At 49.2% G+C, this 16,158-nt stretch overlaps 1 protein-coding gene across 1 annotated transcript in view; it reads left to right on the forward strand.

The window, feature by feature from the left end:
* Window positions 1–7,253: 7,253 nt before the first annotated feature.
* The window catches only part of SPATA13 (spermatogenesis associated 13), a 207,499-nt gene continuing 198,594 nt past the window's right edge, over window positions 7,254–16,158 (forward strand). The window contains exon 1 of the mRNA XM_067713722.1: window positions 7,254–7,736. Within this exon, the coding sequence (XP_067569823.1) occupies window positions 7,701–7,736 (36 nt within the window). The 5' untranslated portion in view covers window positions 7,254–7,700. The remainder of the gene's footprint in view (window positions 7,737–16,158) is intronic.

Consider the following 16,158-nt stretch of genomic DNA (forward strand, 5'->3'; position numbering starts at 1 on the left):
CCTGCTTCCTCCCTCCCTCCTTCCTTCCTCCCTTCCTTCCTTCTTTCTCTCTCTCTCTTTCTATATTTTAACACTCATTTTCCCAATTGAAAACCCTTGACTAGCATCAGATCAGCATAACCTATAATGCCTATGTCAAAGTTAAACTCCTCAGAATCAGACTCTCACGATTAAATAGCCCTGGTATAAAAGACGCTGTTATACAAAACGAACCAAAAAAGTATCAGTTTTGTCAAATAGCTTTTAGCTCAAAGGTTTAAAGGTATTGGAAACACAGACAAACCTAGAGTTGGGTTAGGAAATCATCGTGGTGTTAGGAAAACGCTTTCTTTCCCGTCTCTTTGTTCTTCTCCCCGCCCCCTCCCCACTTCCATAGCTCATATCTTCATGCCTCCAAATCTGTGGGGAAAGTGTCAGAGAGTAGGAAAGTTGGGAGGTGAGGGCTGGTGTGGGAAGGGCCGCTGTCAGGGGCGTGAGGTTCAGCCTCACTCAAGGACATGGTCACCCTCACTGCACCTAAAAGGACGGAGGGAGGGGGTGGGCACAGGAAGCCTGCCCCCAGCCTGAGGACGCCAGGGCACCTGGTAACCAACCGCAGCTTTGCGAAGGCCAGTTGGGGTCAGAATGAGCGTAAAGGTCAGTATTAATGTGTTTGACATTCAGCCTCCTTTTCATCATCGTATTGGGAAAACGCGATGGGAATTCCTTGCTCTGGGATTGTGTGTGGGACACGAAGCAGGCTGTGTGCGTCTCACCTCTTAAGGTGTGTGGACCAACTTCAGTCACAGGGTCAGCCTGCCCTCGGGCACATTTGCTGAGAAATTGTGACATCCTCTGTGTTACAGGAGCGCAGGCTGTGATCGATTCGTGAGATCATCACAGAGAAGGAAGAGACGGTTTTGTGACTTTTCTTCTTATTCCCAAATTTTAGGGACACAGTATTTGCCCCGAAGGCTTATGGATAAGCAACGTTGGTCTCATTGGGAATGTTAAACTCTAACATTCCCAATGGAATGGGAGAAGAAGGGAAAAGTAACCTAGAATTAAAAAGCACGGTGGGAAGCCCGGTGACGAAGTGCTAGGCCACATTCTTCAATGCTGTGTGTTTACAGTACCGCAGTTTTCAAAGCACATCAGGTTTCCAGACGAAATCGCTGTTTTCTCCCCACCGACCACTTAGATCAGAGACGGGATTGCACACTTACACACGTACCTGACTCACCATTTCACACACGGGTTCACACGTAGTCATCAGGTGTCCTGACCGTGAAGACATGAGCCTTCCTGAATTAACTTAAAGGACAGACGTCAGAATGCCTTGTGCATGGACTTAATCTGGGCAGCTTGATCAAAACAGAAATTCCTCCGTGTTAACCAAAGAGACATGTACCACAACGTTCACTGCAGCACTATTTACAATGGCCAGGACATGGAAGCAACCTAAGTGTCCATCGACAGATGAATGGATAAAGAAGATGTGGCACATATATACAATGGAATATTACTCAGCCGTAAAAAGAAACGAAATGGCATTGTTTGTAGTCAGGTGAATGGCCCTAGAGTCTGTCATACAGAGTGAAGTAAGTCAGAAAGAGAAAAACAAACACCATATGCTAACGCATATATATAGAATCTAAAAAAAAAAAAGTTCTGAAGAACCTAGGGGCAGGACAGGAATGAAGACACAGACGTAGAGAATGGACCTGAGGACATGGGGAGGGGGAAGGGTAAGCTGGGACGAAGTGAGAGAGTGGCATGGACATATACACACTACCAAATGTAAAACAGATAGCTAGTGGGAAGCAGCCTCATAGCACAGGGAGATCAGCTCGGTGCTTTGTGACCACCTAGAGGGGTGGGATAGGGAGGGTGGGAGGGAGACACAAGAGGGAGGGGATATGGGGGTACATGTATATGTATAGCTGATTCACTTTGTTATAAAGCAGAAGCTAACGCACCACTGTAAAGCAATTATACTCCAGTAAAGATGCTAAAAAATAACAAAACAAAAAACCAGAGAGGCTGCCCCAACCAGCCAGTGGCAGAGCCCGGGAATCTGCATTTGACCAGGCCCTTCGGGTTGATTTCGACACTGATGAAACGCACTTAGAGAAACACCGCTGGGAACTTCCATTAAACACTGGTTCGCAGAGGGCTGCTGTTGGCTAAATTCAAGTTCAAAGCTTTAACAACAGTGCAACAGTTGCCGGGATGATGCAAATGTTGTATGAAGCTATATGTGTAAACATATTTTAAACGGGTCTGAGTCGATAATGAAGCCTTTTTTTGCACATGGGTCTTGGTTAATGATGCCAATCGTGGCTTAGTTGAGCGGAACATACAAACTCACTCAATCTAAGTGCTTCCTGTTTGGTGTTGCCGTCGTCCTTTCCTTCTTCAGGGTACATTCGCAGACAGAGGGATGTCCCAGCCTAGCTCGGCTTCCTCCTCGTCCCGCTCTCTGACTCGGTGCTGTGTTACTTGTCTGCTCGACCTGACGTGGACACTTGCTTTGGCAAACGACATGTGGGGGACATGGGGGTACAGGAGCTTAGGTGATGAAATGTCAGCCTTGGTTTCCCTTCCAGGGTTATTGAGACGTTATTAACATATAACACTGTGTAAGTTTAAGGTGTACAACATAATAATTTGATAAATTGTGAAATGATTACTACCAGTTTAGTTAACCTACTGTGAACTCACAGTTACAATTTTTTTCTTTCTTGTGATGAGAACTTTAAAGATCTGCTCTTTTAGCAGCTTTCAAATGTCTTTTAAAAAAAATTTATTTATTTATTCATTTATTTAATTTTTGGCTGCATTGGGTCTTTGCTGCTCCACGCGGGTTTTCTCTAGTTGCTGAGAGCGGGGGCTACTCTTTGTTGCGGTGCACGGGCTTCTCATCGCAGTGGCTTCTCGTTGCGGAGCATGGGCTCTAGGTGCGCGGGCTTTGGTAGTTGTGGCGCATGGGCTTCAGTAGTTGTGGCTCGCGGGCTTTGTTGCTCAGCGGCATGTGGGATCTTCCCGGACCAGGGCTCGAACCCGTGTCCCCTGCATTGGCAGGCGGATTCTTAACCACTGTGCCACCTGGGAAACCCAATGTTGTCTTTTTAAAAAATCAAACTTCTCCGGTCTCAGCAGCTGTGGCCCCTGCAGTTTGGGAGATGCAGGAAAGAGTTTTTGGCAACCTCTTCTCTACTCGGTGGGGGGAGAAAAGAGAACGCTCCATCTCCCAGATTCTGGACAGGGATTGTTTGATGGTTACATACACACACGTATATGAATACACATTTACATGCATACACATCACACACACACACGCAGAGTGTCAGGTTCACTGGTAATTTCCAGGCTCTAATCCACGACTGTTGGCTTCTAGGAACAGAGCGTGCTCCTCTGGAAGAGCAAGTGCTCAGTGAGTTTCACGCCACGTTTTGTGTCTCTCGTAATTTTCAGTGGGGGACTTTTGTGTTTATAGGCTTGTATGGGGGGGGCAGAACATAGGGCCAGCACAACTCAGAAGGAAGGGTCACATGGTTTTAATTCTGTGCTGATTCCTCACACGTTGATATTTTCTAATAAATGCGCTTCCTCACAAAATTGCAAAGGACAGCGAGTGGAACAAACGACAGCATCCTCAGGACAAAGGTTGCGAGGAGAACGACCAACGTTAACTGCTTCTCAACCTTGGAAACGTGAGTCGTGGTTTCCCTCCACCCGCCCCATTTTGATGGTACTGGTAGAGGTCAGATGATGGCTCTGCAGTGGTCAAGCATTTTGCATTTCCCAGAGTGCTTTAATGTGAGGGGGCAGGGAAAGTGTTGTTGTTTCCACTTTTTCCCTGCAGGGAAACCGAGGCACAGAAGGTGCAGGGCACGTCTGGCCCCGTGACTGCTGAGTGACCCCTGAGGGTGACCTGCTGTCCCGACCGCCGCCGCCTGGGCGGCCCAGTGTGTCTCTGCTGCCTTTTAAAATCCACAGTCTCTCTTTGTTTCTGTTTTCTTTTGTTTTTTCCTTGGAACTCATTCTCAAAAAATAAAATCCAAGGCTGTTTTGTTTGTAAATGTTTCCTCCTAAAATGGACTTCTTTGTATCACTTTACATCTACATATATCACTCATTATCAGACCTTTTGTATGAGGTTTTTGGCATGCCTCTTGGAAATTTGTATCTGGAAAACTGTCTTCTTTGAATAACGGATCTATTTTCTGTTATCAGATTAGGAGATTTACGTACTTCTTGTCTTCCAGAAAGCTTAGAGCCAAATTTAATATTCAATCACGGCCTTTGTATTAATTTCCTAAATTAATTTCCTCTCCTTCCATGAGGTTTTTTTTTTTTGCGGTACGCGGGCCCCTCACTGCCGTGGCCTCTCCCGTTGCGGAGCACAGGCTCCGGACGCGCAGGCTCAGCGGCCACGGCCCACGGGCCCAGCCGCTCCGCGGCACGCGGGATCCTCCCAGACCAGGGCACGAACCCGTGTCCCCTGCATCGGCAGGCGGACTCCCAACCACTGCACCACCAGGGAAGCCCCCATGAGGTTTTAAATTGTGTATTTCAGCTTTATTTTACAGGCACCTTTTATTATGCACGAACGCTTTTTGGAAATAGGGTGTATACATTTTGAATAAATATTTCTCGATCTGAGTTTAATTTAGTACAAACACATCAAATGCCTTAAATAAAGCTGTAATATTACTTTATGGAATTGGGTGAATCATATAATATACTTTTTTTAAAGTTACAAATACTGTAAGAGTAAAAACTTGTTGTGGAAGAAATTTATTGTATAAAATGACATTATAAACAATACCAGGCTTTATGACGACGGGGAATGAAATAAAACCAGTGTGGAAGGGAATTTGGGAAGTTAGATGGAGGAATGCTACCGTTTAATTTTAGTTTGAATTATCTCTAAGCAATTCATATGAAATATTTTGAGGGAAGATCGTTTTTACACTTCACAGAAAAAATAATCTGCACACAGGGTCCTGAGATTTGTCCTCACTCCAGGCTCTCGGCTTCAACAAGGCTACCTCATCATCATCGTGTGGTCACTGCTAGAACTAAAGAGCTCCGCCTCTTCCTCCCCGCCCCTCGGGAGATCTGCCCCGGAGCACGTGTGTGGTCTCAGACGACTCCGATTCCACTCAGAGCCTTGTTTGGCTAATCTGTAAAATGGGACCATAACACCCACCTCAGTGGGCAGTGCTGGCCGTTTAACAACGTGAACGGAGTCTCATAACAAAATTTAGGACCAGAAATTTGCGCAGTGCCTGACACATATTTCCTTGGAATTTGCATTCTACCTCGTGAAAAAGATAAAGGTTGCATTTTCTGTTTCATTAACTCCTGGGTGGAGCCCTGTACTCGATGTTTACAAAGCAGGTTTGCTGGAATATGTCGCACACACAGAGAGAAGTGCATAAGTGGTAAGTGTGCAGGCAGCCGCTGGGATTTTCACACACTCAACACAACCAAGTACTAGCACTGAGATTAAGAAACAGCTTCCAGGTCCCCTCTGGTCCCCTCTTGGTCACTGCTCTGCCCCAGGAAGGGCCCCACCCACTGTCCAGACTTCTGGTTTTGCCTATTTGGGGATTTTCCACAAACAAGTATAGCACACTCTTTGGTGTGTGGCTTCTTTCACTCAACAGGACGTTTGTAAGATTCATGCCTGGTGTGTCTACCACACACCAGCCGTGGTTTGTTCATTCCTGTGACTGCGTCTACCGCACGACACCAAATGTATGTGTCACTTCTACCGATGATGCAAGTTTGGGCTTCCAGTTTGAGGACTTTATGAGTAAAGCGGCTGAGGGCCTTCTCAAACTGTCTTACGGTAAATGTATGAATGATGAATACTGAGGCGTGTAGCAGCTGGTTTGAGGGTATGAGATTGGTGAGCCTTAGTAGGTCCTATCAGTTTTCCAAGGTGCCAAATTTATCCCCACTGGAGTGTGGGAGTGCCTCTTCATCCTCATGGCCACATGTCATGCTCCCTTTCTCATTTTGGTGTTCCCACTACATGGCTGTGTAGTGATAGCTCAGGATGCTTTTAGTTTGCATCTCCCAGGTGACAAATGAATCTGATGTTGTTGTTAACATTACCTTATATTGTTTAAAGTAAGATGCCTGCATACCTAACACAGAAAGCAAAAGCTACTAGAAATATAAGCAGAACTTGATAAAGCACAAATATAATGAATGGTTGTAAATATTCTTATTTTGTAATGCAGCGGATCTAGTAAACTTTAATCAAAGATAAATGGGATCCTCACACATCCACAATCTCATGTAATAACCCACGTGAAGTTTGTATCCTACAAATACATAATATATCGTTTTCCCTTAGGTTTTTTTTTGTCCTTTAAAATGTATTAAATTTATAAAATTCAATTTGGTACTTGATGATGAAGGACCTTTCAACTAGTTCACGGAAGTCGAGATTTTAGAGCCCTTGGTCTCTCATCAAAATCCAATAAAATTAGATGAACTGTGTAAAGACCCAATCAAAATGCTTGGGAATCAGCGAGCACACTCACACAGTACCGGTAGAGCAAAGAGGAAGTCGAGGGTGAAATTACAAGTCATCTAGTGTGCACTGAAACTAGAGGAACTTATCCCAAACCTACGGGGTCCAGGGAAAGTTGTCATTCAAGGAAATAGCCTTAAATACCTTCTTGGCCCTAGAAGGAATTTTTAAAATACAGGTTAGAATTCATTTTAAGATGCTGGAAGAAAAAAAATAACCAAACAAACCCGAAGGATCCAGGAAAAGGAAACTGAGATAGGAGCTGGTAATAATGGAGTAAACACAAGGACTATTAAGTCTTTGGCTACGGAAATTCAGTATTAGGTTCAGAAATTGTTACCAACCCTGTGGAGTCAGGCCCAACGAGGGTCCTCCTGCCGGTGTCGTTGGAAACAATAGAACGAGACGGAGTTCGGTTCAAAAGCAAAGGAAAGTTTCCTTCTTTGATCAAAGGACTGGGAGTCGCCGCGTTCTAGAGCCCACGCTCTCCCGGCAGCCTGTGCGGGGCCGCTTTATACAGGACGGGCGGGACTGTGGGCGGGGTTCTTGCGGGGCGGGCGCAGGCGCCGCCGAGCGGCTCAGGCTCCAGGCTCAGTGCCGGCGCCACCTCTCTGCACACGGCCCACTGCGGCCGCCATCTTGAAGTGTGTGTCGTGGGCGACGCGTCTGACCCCGGCCCGCTGGGGTCTGGGGTGCGAGGCGCCTGCACACGGCCCTACAGGCAAGTGCCGCTGGACTAAGCGCGAAAGGGGAGATTGGACTTTATCACGTAGATTCCAACTTATTTTCCTGAGGACCCCCGTGGGCTTTGATGGTGACAAAATGCCTGAAACTGACCCTGGACAAGATGAGCGGCCTGAAGACAGGTGTGTCGCCTGTCTGGTTATTTTGTTTCCTTTGCTATAAAATAGCAATAGCTGGAGCAGAAATAATAATACCCAAGACAGTGTAAGTGGTCACAGTCAGGTCTAAAAATGCAGTATTGTTGTGTCATGATTTCCTGTCTACGTCTGCCAAGACGCTCACTTTGGAATACTGCAGACACAAAAGTCCACGCACATTTAAAGGGACCGTGGGAGCTCTGTTTATCACGGAGGCCTCTGCACCGCGTGTGTGGATATTCTGCAGAAAGTTCCTGAACCACCTTCACCGCGGAGCCACGTAGATGGACGCCTGCAGGGGCCGTACAAGCCAACAAGAGGTGAGTCTGATTATTTTTGTTTGCAGACACGTTCAGACTCTTTCTGAACTCTCTGTAGAAGTCAGAGGATGGATGTTAACCACAAATTTATGAGAAATTCTCATAAGGTTCCTTGTCTATAGTAGATATTAGAAAACAGATAGAAAGTTGATCTCAGATAGTAACAGGACATGACAATCTTCGGTGTGTTCTGGTTCCTTGAAATCTGATAATGCTGACTGGTCAGATTCCCAGAGCCCAGTTTCCCTGCTGGACCAGTTCTCCTGGGAAACCAGCCTCCCTGTTAAAAGACGAGACCAGTGAAACGGAACAAACGCAGTCAGCACAGTTAAGGTGCCTTATGTTTATAGGACAAGAGGCCGGCTCCGACCATGTACCGTCAGGCAGCATCTGGGGAAGGAGGAGGGCAGCCTGGGACACGGGGCAGCGGGCTGGGTCTCAGCCATGGGCAAGAACTCACCGCGGCGAAGTCGTTTTCTGTGCTGTCTCTCAGGCAGGGGTTTAAATGCAGGGATGGTACTGTACTTTCCTGATGTTGCGTGAAACCTGTCCGCATCCAGCTCCAAATTCAGGATTCCGTGTCCTGTTGACAGTTGGTGTCTCTAGGTTGCAGGACTGCGGTCGCCCTGCAGGCTCTGTGGGCAGGAGCTGTGCGCCGCCCGCGTTTGGTGGTGCTGGTTTGCACAACATAGACTCGACATCTAGAGGGAAGCCTCCTGCACTGGTGCCTCTGTGACGTCCCAGGAGGCTTCCCCACTTCTCAGAAACGTGCTACTTGTTAACTTCTCTACTAAACCATCTAAGTTGTGTGCTTGAGGGTTTTTTTCCCATCACGTTCTTCCAGGTGAGTGTATTGTAAGCTAAAATGAGTTCTAGACCCAGGTCTGCCAGGGACTGGTTGGGTTGCCATAAGAAAGCCTTTTCGAGGGACTTCTCTTGTGGTGCAATGGTTAAGAATCCACCTGCCAGTGCAGGGGACACAGGTTCGATCCCTGGTCCAGGAAGATCCCACATGCTGTGGAGCAACGAAGCCCGTGCGCCACAACTACTGAGCCTGCGCTCTAGAGCCTGCGAGCCACAACCACTGAGCCCGCATGCCACAACTATGGAAACCCACGTGCCTAGAGCCCATGCTCCACAACAAGAGAAGCCACCGCAGTGAGAAGCCTGCACACTGCAACGAAGACCCAATGCAGCCAAAAAGAAAAAAAAAAAGAAAGCCTTTTCTCTTCTCTGGATTTCCTTGACATATGTGAATGGGAGAGTCTGTGACCTGTACGGGACGCTTTGGCACTAACCCCCATAGCTTCTCCCTTTCTGTTCTCCCCACACAGCTCGTGCCTTGTTGCAGGGTCCCTGTGACCTGCCATGAGGACGTGACCGGCAGATGCAATTTCCAGTCCGGTAGATAGGCTGTATCTGTGGTCATCAAGATTGTCTGTCTTTGTCTGGACATTTTGGGTGGATGACCTTATCCTGGAGGAGACGACACTTCCTCAGACGCTGGATATGTTCTGTCCTCGCTGTTCCTGCCCAGTGGCCCCCCACTGACCCCTGTCACGGTCCCCTCCCCCCATGCACTCCGGGTGCAGCCTGTCCTGTGCCATCAGACACCCCTCATGGGTGGCCTCTGGGCTGCCTGGCTGGCCCCCTTCCAGCCGCACCTGCTGACTCCCCTGTGCAGGCTCTGACCACGCTCACCAGGACCAATTGACAGGGTCTTGCCCCAGGTTCACGCCCCTCGCCTCCCGCTGGGGGCTCCTGGAGGATGGCCGGGCGTGGGACTTGGGAGTCCTGGCATGCACACATGCACAAGCCAGTGCGTGGGGGAGGTTAGTCTCCGGCGGGTGGTCGGTTGAAGGAAGCCTCGAATAATGCTGTGCCCGCTGGTCACGTGAGAATGGTCCCTGTAGGGGCTGGTCCAGGGACAAGGGGAGGAGAGAAGAGGTTCCATAGAGGGGGAGAGCCTCCGAGCTGAATCTTGAGAGAAGCGGGTGGCTTCAGGGGCAGGCGCTGAGAGGAGGGTCGGGACTGGACGCAGAGGGCACAGCGCCGTCAGAATCACGGGGAGGGGCCTGCTGGTGGTTGGTTCCCCAGGACCAGAGGAGGGCGGGGAGGGTGCTGGGGGTGTGCAGACAGCAGGACCCCGGGGCTGCGTGTCTCTGAGGCCTGGCTTCTCTGTCGTGTTCTCTTCCCCCCGTGTCTCCTCTGCCACATGCAGATGGAAACCTGCCTGGTCGTTGAGGGGCCCCAGTGCAGGCAGAGCTCAGCTGTGTCTCCCCGCTCCATCCTTGCTGGGCCTCAGGGCCCCTCAGGTCTCTGCTCTCCGTACAGCTCCCAGTGGAAGGATGGGAGGACCAAGCCCGATTCCAAAGGCTGTCTCGGGCTCAGCGGCACAGTTTGATCCTAACATTTTTGTTCCTTGGTTGTCATTAAGAAAAGATCTTATATTTAAATTCAAAATGGACCTTCACCTAAGTCAGGGTGCTTCCTATTGATACAGACTCTGTGCGTGTGTGTGTGTGTGTGTGTGTACTTTTAATCTGTTACCTGAAGAACAAGTGTTCCTGGTGGGTTGCTAGGACTCGCCAGCACATCTCTGCCTGACTCCCCCGTTTCCAGCTGAGAACTGGTCTCCGTGGACACCAGCCAGACGACAAGGGGAGACGGATGGTGTAAAAGGGTCTTACTTTAGGGGACTCTTTGGACACAGTAGGGTGTGACTAATTTCTCTATGAAAGACACATTTGATAAGAAGAGCATAAATATTCAGCGTCTTGGCCTTGGACATCCCTCCCCCCGCCCCGCCCCGCCCCTACCCTCTGCACGCGGGAGGCCTGCGCCCAGAGCCTGCCCAGCGGCTTCCCCTCCTCCCCGCGCTGGGTTCCTTGTTTGACTCTCAGTCCTGAGCAGCTTTTTATTTATAAAATGTGTCTCCTGTTTTCCTTGGAAAATCGTCCCACCGAGCTTCCTGTAGGGATATTTGGGGACTAAAGCTTTGGCTTCTGATTTTTCCCTCTACTTGACGTAACGGCTCTGAGGCCTGATTCTTTTGAATTTTCTGCTTCCCCTGCTGCTCTTTAGGCTAAAGAGCAGCAAGTCTCCTTTAGCGTCTTGTTTTCAGTTTAGGAGGCCTGCCTGTACCTGCAGCACGAATTTCTTTAGCTCCGTGATATTTTCCTTTTGGATCTAAAACATCAAGTGTTTGAGGAGCGAGAACATTCTGTCGGCTTTTGCGTTTTATGGTCACGAAACACAGAAAGGGTTTTGTGTGAGGTATGTTTGCAGAGTTTCAGAGCTGGGGCACTGCCTGAGACGTTTTCTCCAAGACTCTTTTGACCTCGTTTTCTTTTAGACTGGAATGTGAGTTTCAGGTTTTTTTCCTTTTCATGAAGCAGTGCCACGATCGATAAAAGATGAGCGATAGAATCTGGAAAAATCACTGCATTTAGATGCAAACACCTAGTGAGCCATGAGCCACTGAAACTCCCTCTGGACGCTCAGGGTTTGTGGGTGATTTGCCTGGAGCTGCTGCGTATCCATGTTCAGGTAGAAATGATCTGTGGGGCAGAGGTGCTAACACCACCTACTGGAGCCATGAGATTGGGTGGTTCTAACCCTGGACCTCAGCTTTCTCACCGGGAAATGAGGCGGGTCAGCCAGCTCACCGTCTGACCATCCTTCTGGACCTGCTTGCTGTGAGGTGGCAGGTGCAGGACGGTACTTCTCTCCCCGGCCACGAGGTGTCCGAGGAGCACACACCTGCGGGGCTGTCTCCCCTGCGGCTTTGTCCTCCCTGGGAGCTCGGGAGCCCCTCACATGTGAGCAGGGCGATGCTTTGGTCTCACGTTTGTCATATTTGGGGGCTGGTGACTCAGCCATCCAGACTCAGACAAGAATTTTAAGAGACACCAAAACAATCCCTTTGTTTTCTTTTTTTTTAATTTTATTTTATTATTTCTTTGGCTGCGTCGGATCTTTGTTGCTGCGTGCAGGCTTTCCCTGGTTGCGGGGAGCACGGGTTACTCTTCGTTGCGGTGCGTGGGCTTCTCATTGCGACGGCTTCAGTAGTTGTGACGCACAGGCTTAGTTGCTCTGTGGCATGTGTGACCTTCCCGGACCAGGGCTCGAACCCGTGTCCCCTGCATTGGCAGGCGGATTCTTAACGACTGCGCCACCAGGGATGCCCCTCCCTTCATTTTCTTGATGGCTGTTTGAAACCTGGCTGGAACCAGACCCTTTCAGGAATGGATTATCGTGTGGGCCACGAAATAGGAATTTACAAGTGTTTTTCAAACACGAACACGTGGACCAAGGAAGAGTTATCGTGGATTATTTATACCATTTAGGTGTAGACACCTTTAGAAATAAAATGGGAGGCGGCAGGCTCAGGCTTCCCTCTGTGTCCAGGGTCTGCGGGGGCTCTTACAGAGCTTTGCCTGTGCGGGGTCACCCCGAATAACAGGTGCCGTGTGCTCGGGGCAGCGTGCAGAGGGGTGGATGTAAAACGCCCACAAAGAGCCGTCGCTTCAAGGACGTGCCAGCTCCTTCCTGTGCTTCTTCCCACAGGGGAGGACCCAGTTCCCATCACACCCACAGCAGCCCGGGGTGGTGGGCCACTGGTTCATTTAGCCGGGAGAGAAGGGAAAACCCTCCGGGGGGAGTTCATGAGGCCTGCGCATCCATTTGCAACAAGCATGGACAGACAAATGTCAGGTTAAGCAAAATAAGCTCTACCCCAGTGAGTCTCGAAGGAGGAGGGTTCCTGGGAATAACCACCAAGCTACGTTTGGAGGTGTCGATGGGGGGACTTTAGACGTGTCAGCACCAGAGAGAACCTTCCAGTGTAGGGTGGGCTGTTGCACGATGGTACGAGGGTCGTAACCCTGACATTCATGCAAGAATAGCGCTAGCTCCTTGTGATACTGTGCCCTTTGCCATCTAAAAAGGAAGTCGATTTCAGCTAGCCACCTTTCAGAAGGTGTTATTATGACTATGATTTTACATTTATAATTCAAATTTTTTATGAACAACAGAATGCCAGTTGCTGTAATTCAAAATTCATGTGCCAGGAAAACAAATGCTGTGCCCTGTCTTACTTTACATAGTCTTTGCGGTTTGGATCAGTAAACCTATGGTCTCTCTCAGTCCAGAGGGTGATGTCCCACTTAGGGTAAAGGGGCCTCAGCCTCTGGTCCACATGTGGATAATATGAAGCATATGTGTTTGTGGTAAGACTGTCCTTTCGTGTGACACTCAGTTTCTATGTTGCTCTTAAACTGTCCCCGGTCTCCCCTGCTCCTTCAGGGTACATACGTTGCTCTGTATCCATCCTTTCGTCCTTGGTACTCGGAGGCCTGGGTTCAAATGCTGCCTCTGTCCTTTTCTGACTGTGTTGTTTTGGGCACTTTCCTTACCTTCTGTGTGACTCAGCACATTGAGGGTATAAAGGTTCTGACCCCGCTGGGTTGTCGTGAGGAGTTACTAACGAGTTGATGCTGCACCTCACACGTCCCCAGCTACCGGCCTCGTCCATCTAAAGCATGTATCGCGTGGTGTGGCCTGGTGCCACGTACCAGGCACTGTGCCGGGCTGTGGCCTTCAGTGCTGGTGAGAAGAGCCCTCGAGACCAAGGGCCCCAACACCGGTCCTCGGGTGCTACTGGCCCTACTAGCCGAGTGACTCTGGACAAGTCACCCGACCTCCTTGGGCCTCAGTTTTCTGTTTTGTCAAATGGTGAAGATGGAGTCAGTAATCTCACAGTTGTGTTCCAGCTCTAAGTACTCTTGGAAGTCCTAATCCCCAGCCAGGCGGCCTCATGGAGATTCATGGCAGGGGGCTGAGGATTTCCGTCTTCCCCTGGCCATGACTCAGAAGAGAGCAACTGCGATATGTTAGGTAAATGACCTTGGCAGTGTCAAATCTTATTACGGAAAGTGTCTTTTGAGTGTTTGGGTTGGAAGAGTTATGAGGATATCACATATTAAGATTAGTGGTTTGACAATTCAGGGAGTATATTAACAACAGGTTTTACTGCTGTAGGGAACCAGCACATTTCACTATGAAAAGCCCTGTAAGACGTTTTAGCTGGTCTTCATAATGGGAAGTGGGGTAGAAGCAGGTCCCAGGCATTTCATGGATGTTGAAACAGTTGAATGGAGGAAATTAGTCACTTTTTACCAGATGAATAAATAGATAAAGTTAAGACTAGAACTGATGGAAGAATAGAAGCGCCCAGGGTCTGTTGTTTGCCCACATCTGAAAGTACTTTACGATCCATTTAGAGATGCTTTGGAAGTTCCAGAAAGGGGCAGGCTGGCAAAGCTTACGCACCTGGCTCAGCAAATTCCTCTGCCTTTAAAGTAGTAAAAGAATAAACTTAACCTCAGAGTCATCGTGCCTTTTCCATGTAAAATACACGGTTAATTAAGTCCTCCTCCTACACTCTCCCATGCCACCCTGTTCTTCTGTCCTGCATGGCAGCTCCGTGGAGGTGGCAGTGTTATCTGATCATTCACTGTCGTCCCCTTGGAGCTAGCAGTGTCCAGCACCCAGGTGGAGAACTCCTATACACGTGTGTGTTCACCTTGAGTGAATGGAAAGACGGCTTCTCTTAGCGACTCATTTTCTGAGCTGTGCACTCAGCTTAGAGGACCGTTACCTACGTCTGTGTGTTTGGGTGGCTTTGTTTCGGAAGAGGAGTGAGGCTAAGAATAAGCAAGTTGCTCTGTGTGTCTGGCTGGACAAGTGAACTGATGAAGCCATGGGTCTGGTTTTGCTCCTCAGATTGTTTGGCGTGAAAGGGGAGCAGCCTTCCTTACCTACTGCGGCTCCCTGGAGCCTTGAGTTGGACATCGGGGGAGGGGGATGGAGCTCTGGCCCAACCTGGCCCACGCCTCAGCTTTGGCACCTTGCTACCCCCCTGCACTGGTTGGTTCTCGCAAGGAAGTCCTGAGTCTTCCCTCTCTTGTCTGCCAAGGGGTCACCTCTGGGGAGGGGCTTCCTGATGCTCCCCCCACGGAGAGGGCCTCAGGGAAGCCCTGTTCCCGGGTCCTGGGACCACATCGAGTCAGACCAAGTGGCTGTGGATCTAACACCGAAGGCATTGAAGCTTTGGGTCCAGGACAGGGAAGCTGATTTCCCTGTTGGGACATAAAGTATTTCTTTGTTCTCCTGGCTCTTCCTCCACCTCTGCCCTTCCCCCTCCAGCTGCATCTGACCACCATGTTACTAGAGACCCCGAGTCCTGGAGGCTGGCGGTCGTGGCCTTTCGGAATCTCCACACCAGGTGTGTCACTGTCACTGCTTTCTTTCCTCTTCTCTGAGTGCTGTGACCCTAAACCAAACTGCAGTGAGTGGCAGAGGAGCTTCCCAGCCGGCCCTGCCCTCGGGGTCCCGGGGCCCAGTGAGAGGCAGTCAGGCTGAGGTCTCCTCCCCACATCTCCTCCCGTTTTCCTTGATCTCAGTGCGTTATTGTACCTTTATCCCACGGACACTGTGACAAAGGACTGCAGAACTCAGAAAGGAACGTTCGAGGTCAAATTCACACTTGGCGAGCTGCTGTCCGCGCAGCGCCGCGGGTCCTCACGCGCCCAGGGCAATCCAAGAGGAAGCCCCATTTCACCACGCGGATGTCCTGTGCATCTGAGGCCGCGCAGGGCAGGGGGAGTCACATCTTTACATTTGTTTCTCTTTTCATAATTATCATGCTACGTAAAGTTTTGCTGACTGTGAAGGGAAACCCAAAAAGTGGACTTTGATTTTGTTTTAATTTTAGAATTTTATTTATTTGTTTATACAGCAAGTTCTTATTAGTTATCCACTTTATACATATTAGTGTATATATGTCAATCCCAGTCTCCCAGTTCATCCCACCACCACCACCCCCTGCCACTCAGAAAGTGGACTTTGGATGGCATCTCTTCATCACAAGGGGAACGAACATAGGCTCCCAGAGCAGGAAGCTGTCTGCATCCCATGACGTGACACCATGGGCCGCGCATCAGACTCAGATAACGGCAGCAGCGCGGGCTCTCTCTCTTCCTGGCAGCGTTTGAACCGTTTACACTGTATGGGCTCGTTCGCACCTCACCACCGTGTTGAGAGAAGGTGATTCTAATGCCTCCGTTCCAAAACCGAGGAAATCGAGGCAGAACAGAGGGCTTTAGACTCCCTACCTGGGATGCTACGGCTGTACACGGGATGAAAGCGTTTCTCAAGTGTAAGACTCATCTTTAGGTTATACGAGCTACATGTTATTTAAAGTAATAACGACCCTATTCGAGATTCTAGCAAAGGAAATTAGCAATAACTTTCTTGGTTTGAAGCCCAAGGCTTGGAAAATGCCACCTAATTATGACATTCAATTAATGTATTAATTATTTTTGCTTGATAAAACCATGCCAGGTCAGTGAAGAGTAGC

Source organism: Pseudorca crassidens, chromosome 18, assembly GCF_039906515.1.
Source record: "Pseudorca crassidens isolate mPseCra1 chromosome 18, mPseCra1.hap1, whole genome shotgun sequence".
NCBI classification, from domain to species: Eukaryota; Metazoa; Chordata; class Mammalia; order Artiodactyla; family Delphinidae; genus Pseudorca; species Pseudorca crassidens.